The 10,034-nt window shown below is 34.1% G+C and overlaps 1 protein-coding gene across 1 annotated transcript; it reads left to right on the top strand.

Annotated features, from left to right (window-relative positions):
- The first annotated feature begins 3,851 nt into the window (after window positions 1–3,851).
- Window positions 3,852–9,948, top strand: LOC111788153 (squalene monooxygenase-like). The gene is made up of 8 exons (XM_023668388.1): window positions 3,852–4,269; window positions 5,792–5,903; window positions 6,003–6,177; window positions 6,714–6,882; window positions 7,029–7,247; window positions 7,327–7,605; window positions 7,926–8,204; window positions 9,632–9,948. The coding sequence occupies exons 1-8, from the start codon at window positions 4,039–4,041 to the stop codon at window positions 9,734–9,736; spliced, it is 1,569 nt and encodes a 522-aa protein (XP_023524156.1). The 5' UTR covers window positions 3,852–4,038; the 3' UTR covers window positions 9,737–9,948.
- Window positions 9,949–10,034: the final 86 nt, after the last annotated feature.

Below are 10,034 nucleotides of genomic sequence, written 5' to 3' on the forward strand. Positions count from 1 at the left end.
AAAAAAAAAAAAAAAAAAAAAAAAAAAAAATGAAGTTCTTCATCTCTATAATTTATTTTAATTTTCCAACAAAAGAACATGCTAAAAACAAAAACCTGGCAGCTACCGGACCCAGAAATTTAGTGCACAAGGGACTTGACAGTGGAACTGGTGGATCTTGAGCCACCCAACGGCTGCAAGAGTATGGCCAGTTGAGTTTTAATGAGCAAGTGTTCCCACAATATATCCATCAACGTTTGCTTATGTATTGTCGTTACAAACTAGACCCCAACCACGGTTAATGATCGACCAAAAATCGAAAAATTGGCTCATTCTTTGCAGCTATGATGTGACATTATTCTCAATTGTTTGAGCGGGTTTATTGACCACGTAAGTAGTGTGGATATTGCTCAATTGTGACCAGGTCATACTCAAAGAAATAGCTAATAGGAACCTTGTCCATGTTATTAGTCTGCCATGTGAACAAGTTCGAACTATCAACCTCATTTGTCTTAGATATTTTTTTGTAATAACTCAAGCTCACCACTAGCAGATATTGTCTGTTCTAGACATTTACGAAGGTTTTCAAAAAAATGTTTTGTTACCTTGTCTAATCGACGTAGGATCTCACAATCCACTTTTTCAGAGCCGAATGCCATTGCTAGCACTCATTTCTCTCTCTATTCAATATGGGATCTTAACGTGGACTCTGAAGGGGGTGAACTGTGAGATTCCACCTCAGTTGGAGATTAGGAACGAAACATACTTTACAAGAGTATGAAAATCTCTCCCTAGCAAACGCGTTTTAAAAACTTTGAAAATAAGCTTAAAAAAAAAAAAAAAATTCAAAGAAGACAATATCTACATGCTTAACTAAAGCACATTAAGATTTTCAAAATATAAAAGTTTCACAAATTCTCCCAACTATACGTCAAAATATGATTAAATCCTCACTTTTTACATATTGATGCAATGATTAAAAATCTACTTACGGCCGAAAACGCACAAGGTAACAAAGACATAATGTTTTGGTAATGTAAAATCTAGTTCCATTGACGTGTTAAAATAAGTATATGTTTGGAAGAACTTTTTAAATACTCAAAATTGTATTTATATGTATATAAAACAAATACTTTTAAGCGTTTAAATAGTTATTCTAAATCAACCAATTAGAAGACTTTATAACAATGAAATGATGTAATGAGAAAGAAAAATAAAAACAAACCAAACAAATTACCATTATGATGCCATAGTGACGAAGATAGAACAGTAGTTAAGAAGTTGCCAAAACGATAACCAATCAACGAGTTTCAGCATCGAATGTAGCATTCTGATACTCTCATATGTCAATTTCACGTTCGTAACGTCAGCAATGTTTGCCACGAAGACATGGCGAAGCCCACAAATAACGTTAATGTGTATCGGGAAGAATCTAACAAAGCGAAACATTCATTAGAAAAGTTAGTCAAAAGGGCTAATGGAGTATTTTTGGCAGTTTGAATACCAAATTTTAAAATTTCAAACAAATTGATTGGCCTTGACTTTACAGTAACATTAAGTTTAAAGATATTTACTGGAAAATGTCGATTGGTAAGAAGCCAATAAGTAATAATAACAAAATTGACTTATTTGTCACGTTTTATACTGCAAGTGCCAGAGATTTTGGAGGGTCGTTGCTTAAAGCGACAAGGGAGCATATTACAGATAAGCCATTGGAAATTGAAATGGTCCTACTCACCCAATTGTAAAAGCAACCATACAGAGCAACGGGTAAATTTTTTCTAACAAATGTCAATGCTAACTTTCACAAAATTAAAAAAAAAAAAACAGTAAATATAATATTTTCATTCTAGTAATTAATCGAGAGATTTTAAGGCTCTATATATCAAATGTCATGAAGCTGAATTTTGCTCGTTAAAATTTGGTTATGGGTCTTATTGGCGTCGACGTTCGTAACAAATTTTGAAGCCCGAAAGAAATATCCAATTGTTGGAGATTGTTAAGAGAAAGTTCCACATTAATTAATTAATTAAGAGGATATCGTGTATTTATAAGTAAAAAATAGTATCTATAGATCAAAAGTAAAACCATTAAGAGGTGGTTAAAATGGACAATATCATGCCATTGTGAAAAGTCGTAAGAGCCATGTAACCCCACACCTCGTGTCAACGGGCTCACAGTAGTCACATTTCTCAGGGCGAAAGGGCTGACTAGTGCCGGGGTTGGGCCGACGTTGTTAGTGAATTTTGGAGAAAATTGGTCCGGTCGTAGCGGAGGAAAATAGGTCGAGTTAAAATGGCGCGGGAACCGACGTGACTTCCGGATTGAAGATGGAGCAGCCAATGGCCTGTACGTTATAGCTTAGAGGTCCGCCGAACGATTTCGTCGAAGAATACTTGATGAGAAAACTTAGCGTGCCCGGTCTGTTACCGGAAGCAAAAGAAAGACGAATCAAGACAGGACACCTACACACCAACTTTCTGTGTTTGTCACATGGTCTAATATTTGGACCGGCTCTATAAAGGTCGAATTGGTCTTTGGGCTAATGTATTTGGACTGGGGCTCATTGGACCAATAAATTAGGCAAATCTTACGGGGATTTTCATAGGTGACCCATTACAAAAGTTCCCTATCAATCTATCCCCTATTTAAAAGGTCATTTCTTAGATGACAAAATTATATATTTTTAGCGTTTAAAATTACTCTAAAATATGTTTTTAATCATTTAAACCGATATATTTATTTGATTCATTATTTTTAGACATTTTTTTTTTCAAGTATCATAAATAAAACCGTAAACCAAACGACTCTTTAAAGTTCATGAGATGCCTCACATCCCTCCGATTATTTGGGTATAAAATTATTCATTTAGTCCACTTTGATACTATAGGTTACGAACAAATATTCTTTATATATCTTTATAATGATATATTATTGTCTGTTTCAAACATATCAATAATGATGATTTTTTTTCGAAACTTTATTTGCATTTTTAATAATTAATTTGATCGAACATAGTGTAAAGATTCTCTCTATTGGTTCTCGGATAAGAACGATAGGAATATTTAATTACCAATATATTCAATGGAATCGCATGCAAATTGAAGTAAAATAGAAATAATAAAAACCACCAAGAAATATTTAAAATATGAAATGCTATGGATTAGATTGTTGCAGACCACGGTCTTGTAGTTATTATATAGCTACGGGCGATCGTTGCTCGGGAGCCGGCCATGTGCTTTGTTGAATGTTTTCTCCAATGAATAAATACGATTTGCTCTTAGCTAATAATAATAATAATAATAATAATAATAATAATAATAATAATAAAATAAGATAAATAAATACGACTTGCTCTTCCAGCTTCCTTTTTATAAGAAAACAAAAGAAAGGGCAGTTTGACAGGGTTCGGTGGGAATGTTCCAGAACATTTTTATAATTTTGTGTCTAAAAAGTTTATAAATTTATAAAAAATTAATAATATAATTAATATAAATTTATGGGTACAAAATCAAAATTTAAAAAACTTATTTATTTAGACGTATTTTTTCAAAAAGACTATTAATATTAATATTATTATTATTTATAAAGACTACTTAATTTAACCAAAAAAGAAATAAGGAAGGGTATTTTCTTATAATTAAATAAATGTCATTTTCTTATAACTCCTAACCCACCACTAAGAACTATAATTTTTTAATGAGAGATGAAATTGGAAATTAGGTGTGGTCCAGCTGGCAGTAAGGTTAATACCGAAGGCGCATCTTATTTTAATTTTATAATGCCACGTGGCTCATGGATTAATTTTCATTAAGATTAGATGCGTATAAAAGCGGTCCCCTTTCCTGGTGAGTTTATGGGGTTCCGTTATACACTCCATAGTTGGCGTAAAGGTTTGCCAGCGGAGAGAGAGAGTCGCAGAGGGAATATATAATTAGTAGACGACCGAAAGAGAAAAAGAGAGGAAACTCGGAGGCTCTCACAGTAAAAGAGCTCTCGTCCTTGTCGTCGTCGCATTGGCGGTCTCTGTGAGGTCGCCAGTTCAGTACTCGGAAAAAAATGGTGGATCAGTGCGCGTTAGGCTGGATCTTGGCCTCAGTTCTCGGAGTCGTGGCGCTGTATCTCTTTTTTGGCGGGAAAAACTGCGGCGTTTCGAACGGACGGAGGCGTGAGAGCTTAAAGAATATCGCCACTATAAATGGAGAATGCAAATCGAGTAACAGCGACGCCGACATTATCATTGTCGGAGCCGGAGTCGCCGGATCGGCTCTTGCCTATACTCTCGCTAAGGTAATCTTATACTTCTGGTTTTTGTCCGGTATCGTTATTCTCAGACAAAGCGCTCTCTCTTGTTGAAATTTTGCGTGGAAAACGGATGGAGATTTCTGATTGTTTCACTTCAATATGTCAATCTGGACAGTCGCATTAAAGCGATTAGAAAATGAAAAATTAAAATTCAACATGATGTGCTTAGGGATTATATGCTTATGTATAATCTGCGCTTAGGTTCTCTTTCTAGATGAAAGTTTGCGTGGTATAGTTAGCTAATATCATTCGCAAAGGGAGTATCACATGGCGGTATGTTCTGAGGTCAATATAACAATTTATTGCTCCGGAATCGCCTATCTAATCTCAGATCGAATGTACTTTATATGATTATTTATTTTGGAACTCAAGTGGATTCTGAAACATGCTCTGAAATTATGTGTAAATTTATTGAAATTTATTCTGTCGGAGATCGAGTATTCTCAATTAAAAACTATTTTGTCATTTCATTTATGATCCTAGAGGTTATAATCTGCGGACAAGCATTTCGGCATTATTGAGAGTTGTATGTTCTCGAGAGAAGGTATTTTTTAATCCAGAGGCTCTACATAGCCAGATTCTGAAGTTCGATTGCTTGATTCATGGACAATCTTGTTGTCTTCATGAACGAAACACTTTTTATTAGTACTGTTGATAGAAATACCTTATCAGGACATTACATGTTTGTTAATTTTTATTTTTATTTCAGATTTATCAATTACTTCTTGATACTGGTGAAATGAATTCAAATCCATGAACGTAGATGATTTTTAAAGTATAAATTATTGTTTGAGGCTGTATTTTTTTTCCAAATACTCTTAAGAGATTTTAGGTTTTCGCTATCTAAATCTCTTTGAAATGGTTAAAAGTATTTTATTGTGCATAAATATTAATGAAAAAAACGCTGAAAAGAGTTGGAGATTTTTAGAGAAGCACTTATCTATCCTTTTCTTCTCCTTCTTTTGAAAGTTCGTGGAAGAAAATATTTCATCACAGAAACACTTCTTATAAATACAGATATCCACGCATAACTTTAGATAATTCTAAGATTTTCCTTAGTACTTAATATTTTGATGACAATTGTGGAGGCTGAATAAAAAAAGGCTCAAAAGAAAAGGAAGATGAACTTCTATTCTGCAGACAGTCCGCTGTGTCATTGTGTCAAATCTGACGGTTTGCTTTCTATCGTACTACTTTTTGGTTGGTCAGCTGCCATAAAAATTTGTACGACAAAAGGCAGTTTCATGTATCTAGAGCCTGCTGTGAAAACTAATTTCTTCACTGTCCATCTCATTGTCATTCGTTCTGATAATTGTCACTTAGAGTAGGATTCTATTTTTGGTGCTCCTTGCTTATAGTTGTTCTGTTAGCAATATGTAGTTGAAAATTTTAAAGAATCAATGAACTATCGTTTAGTCATTTTCTTTATGCTAAATGACTTTTCCTTAATACTTACTCAACTTTTGCTACTGGATGCTATATATTTAAATTATTTTTTGAAATACAGGATGGTCGTCGTGTACATGTGATTGAAAGAGATTTGACAGAACCGGACAGAATTGTTGGTGAATTATTACAGCCTGGGGGCTATCTTAAGTTAACAGAGTTGGGACTTCAAGGTTTGTTTACTTCATTAATATCCTGTTTCTAGGCGAGGATTTTCTTCTGAGCCTTTTAGCAAATTAGAATTGATTGTCGATATACTGTTTCCTATGCAGATTGCGTGGATGATATTGACGCCCAACGAGTGTATGGTTATGCTCTCTTCAAGGATGGGAAGGATACTAGACTGTCATACCCCTTGGAGAAATTTCACTCAGATGTGTCTGGGAGGAGCTTTCACAATGGGCGCTTCATTCAGAGGATGCGTGAGAAGGCCGCAACCCTGTCCAAGTAATTCCTCTTACTTCCCTTTTATATGTTTGACCATTATTGTTACATGCAGTGTGTCGACAGCTATACTTGTCCTCTTCTGTATTGCATTTATTATCTTCATCCGCTTTACATATAATTCCTATCAAAATTAGAGTGATGCAATGAAACGCTAAAACCATTCACCCTTTTTATCATGTTGCACCATTACCATGTTTTATTCCCGGATTTGACGGTCAAAGCGTATATGTAGTATTTGGTTCTGATGTTCACAAGAGACGTTATATTTAATGCTGGAGTAGTGATATATATGCCCTAAGATTCAGTCACGTTAGGGAAACATTTTGTAATTAGACTCGTATTTAACCACTTGTTGTTGATAATTGAAATTAAATCTTCATAAAACCTTTTTATTTGTCTTTTTCCTAATGTACATCCTAATATTAAGATGAGTTAACAATTATACTAATATCTTTCTCTTTGTTAAGCAACGTCCTTGTGGTTTATTTAGGACTTGTAATGTATTCGTTTATTAATATGTTCCTCTACCTTTCTAGTGTCCGCTTGGAGCAGGGAACAGTCACTTCTCTGCTCGAGGAAAATGGTATTATCAAAGGTGTGCAATACAAAAACAAATCTGGCCAAGAGACGAAAGCTTATGCCCCCTTGAGTATTGTTTGTGATGGATGCTTTTCAAATTTGCGACGGTCTCTTTGTAACCCTAAGGTGCGAAACACCCTTCAATTCTTTATAACGAAGATGCATGTTCTGCCGCTTCTTATATTTATCTAATGCAAAGCTAATAGGTTTGTTAAGAACTAAGATACGGTTCCATGTGCTGAGAAGATTTTGAATACTTGGATCCTTCTCAGGTGGATGTTCCCTCTTGTTTTGTTGGCCTTGTACTTGAGAACTGTGACCTTCCTCATGCAAATCACGGACATGTTATACTAGCAGACCCTTCTCCTATTTTGTTCTATCCCATTAGCAGTACGGAGATCCGCTGTCTGGTGGATGTGCCTGGGCAGAAAGTTCCTTCCATTTCAAACGGTGAAATGGCTAACTATTTGAAGAATGTTGTTGCTCCTCAGGTACCAATATTAAACTCCCTATTCATTATCGATTGAGCTTGAACCTATTTAATGACCATATGAAGTTTGAGATACACAGATTCCCCCTCAACTTTATGATTCCTTCATAGCTGCTGTTGATAAGAAGGGTAATATAAGAACAATGCCAAATAGAAGTATGCCAGCAGATCCTCTTCCTACTCCAGGAGCCCTATTGATGGGCGATGCTTTCAATATGCGTCATCCTCTTACTGGCGGAGGAATGACCGTTGCATTATCTGACATTGTTGTTCTTAGAGATCTTCTCAAGCCTCTGCGTGATCTGAATGATGCACCCACTCTCTGCAAGTATCTTGAAGCATTCTACACTCTCCGCAAGGTAAGTTTCAATTGTCTGCTTTTTGTTCCTTTTTTTCTTGCTAAAAGTAATGAAAAAAAAAAAAACACTTCTTTTGTCCATAGTTTATGTCTAATATGAAAACGCCTGTAATAGATAGACCGTAACTTTAAAAGTAACAGAAATGTCCGACCTATCAAATGTTTTTTTTTTTTTTTTTTTAGACAAAATTGATCAAAACGTTTAGGTGTGTTAGTAAAATTCAAAATTTTAAAAATTATTAGATATGTTTTAAAGTTAAAATTTCTGAATGGTTGTTAGTTATCCAATTATAATGAGTTTGCTTTATTCTTTAATTGCAGCCAGTGGCTTCGACGATAAACACGTTGGCAGGTGCCCTTTACAAAGTGTTCTGTGCCTCACCGGATCAGGCTAGAAAGGAAATGCGTCAGGCTTGCTTCGATTATTTGAGCCTGGGTGGAATCTTCTCGAATGGACCAGTTTGTTTACTCTCTGGGTTGAACCCTCGCCCATTGAGCTTGGTTCTCCATTTCTTCGCAGTGGCAATATACGGTGTTGGCCGGCTGCTGATCCCATTTCCTTCTCCCAAACGCATCTGGATTGGAGCCAGGTTAATTTCGGTAAGTGCTTCTAACTCTTCTTTTTTATTTTGGTTTGGAAACATTTTAGGCCAATTTCATATAGAATTCGACAAAGCATTAAATTACTAATCTATAAGCATATATCCCCACCAAAGGTGATAAGAATTCAAACATGTCTAGAAGATCAATGATAATAATAATAAATTGTACATCAACATTAAGAAAAAGAAAAAAAAGAAAAAAGAGAGAATTTAGTAGGATGGTAATAATAATAATAGGATAAAATGTATGTGCATATACCTACGTCTATCTACGAAGATTTCATTGGAGTACTATCTTAAGTTAGTTTCTCTGAAACCATGCTGAATTTTTTAAACTAAAAAAAATAGGTTCTCGAGTCCTTTTCTTTTTAATATTTGAATTGTTTTTCAAAATACAGGATGGGAGCGGTGAATAGTTATATACTTGAAAGACAAATAGCTAATATTTTAATTGTTTTTCAAAAGTCCTTTTCTTCTTTTTCCTTTTTAAATCAACAAATTTTCTTGAAAACACTACCAAATTGATTACTATCGTTTCAAAAATTGAACGTTTATATTTCATACATTTTAACTCTTTTTTTTTTTTTTTCTTTTCAAAATCAACAAATTTTTATCCATTTGTTTCCTTGAAAACACTACCAAAATGTTTACTAACGTTTCAAAAATTGAACATTTATATTTTAAACACTATTTAACTTTTTTTTCCTTTTTAAATCCACAATTTTTTATCCATTTGTCTTCTTGAGGACACTACCAAAATGTTTACTAACGTTTCAAAAATTGAACATTTATATTTTAAACACTATTTAACTTTTTTTTCCTTTTTAAATCCACAATTTTTTATCCATTTGTCTTCTTGAGAACACTACCAAAATGTTTACTAACGTTTCAAAAATTGAGCATTTATATTTTAAACGTTATTTATCTTTTTTATTCCTTTTTAAATCAACAGAGATTTTTATCCTCCAAAAAAATCTCCAAATTGTTTACTGACGTTTCAAAATTTTAACATTTATATTTAAACACTATTCAACTTCTTTTTTTTTTCCTTTTTAAATCAACAAATTTTTATCCATTCGTTTTCTTGAAAACACTACCAAATTGTTTACTAACGTTTCAAAAATTGTTTTACATTGTTTAGTAAATTAGCACCCATAGAATTAGAAATTAGTAAGATTATGATACAGGGATGAAATATTTGCTACATTATCAGAGATTAATAGGAGTCTAGTTGAACATTTATTAGTTCTACTTTCACAATTTTTACAAGTCTTGAATTAGAAAAATAAGAGCTGGCCAAACAGTCTGTTAATGGCTAATGCAGAAAGCTAAAAGCATGTTAAATTTCAAAACAACTTAACCAGAATAAGAGCTAGCAAATATTAATCAAATACTTACATATTGAAAGTTGCATTACCTGTGCAGAGTGCTTCAGCAATTATCTTTCCCATTCTCAAGGCTGAAGGAGTAAGGCAGATGTTTTTTCCCAAGACCGTTGCAGCTTATTACAGAGTCCCCCCCGTCGTGTGAGAGAGAGGTGAGGTGATAGGCGACACTTAGTGAACAAGAGATGATTAGGATGACTAGGAGGGTTTGTGTGAGATGAACTAATGTTTTGTATCAAACCATTTTGGTTGTGAAAATTTTTCTTCCAAATTGTCGTCTTGATGATGCTTTGTATAAATGCACTCGCTAATTATTCTTCCCTTTCTATGGAGTTGTGTGATGGTAGTTGTCCTAAACCTTGTTTTCCTCCAGTTCGGAAGTTATTCTCAAGACGCCAAACTCTACAAAACTTTTCAGATTAGCAAATCCACAAATAAGGAAT

Source organism: Cucurbita pepo, chromosome LG02, assembly GCF_002806865.2.
Source record: "Cucurbita pepo subsp. pepo cultivar mu-cu-16 chromosome LG02, ASM280686v2, whole genome shotgun sequence".
Lineage (NCBI taxonomy): Eukaryota > Viridiplantae > Streptophyta > Magnoliopsida > Cucurbitales > Cucurbitaceae > Cucurbita > Cucurbita pepo.

Excerpts from the sequence above, each read along its gene's own strand:
- LOC111788153 (XM_023668388.1), top strand. The coding sequence starts at position 4,039 with ATGGTGGATCAGTGCGCGTTAGGCTGGATCTTGGCCTCAGTTCTCGGA. Across the intron at positions 4,270-5,791 it reads TTGCCTATACTCTCGCTAAG|GATGGTCGTCGTGTACATGT; the intron begins GTAATCTTATAC and ends TTTGAAATACAG. Across the intron at positions 8,205-9,631 it reads TTGGAGCCAGGTTAATTTCG|AGTGCTTCAGCAATTATCTT; the intron begins GTAAGTGCTTCT and ends TTACCTGTGCAG.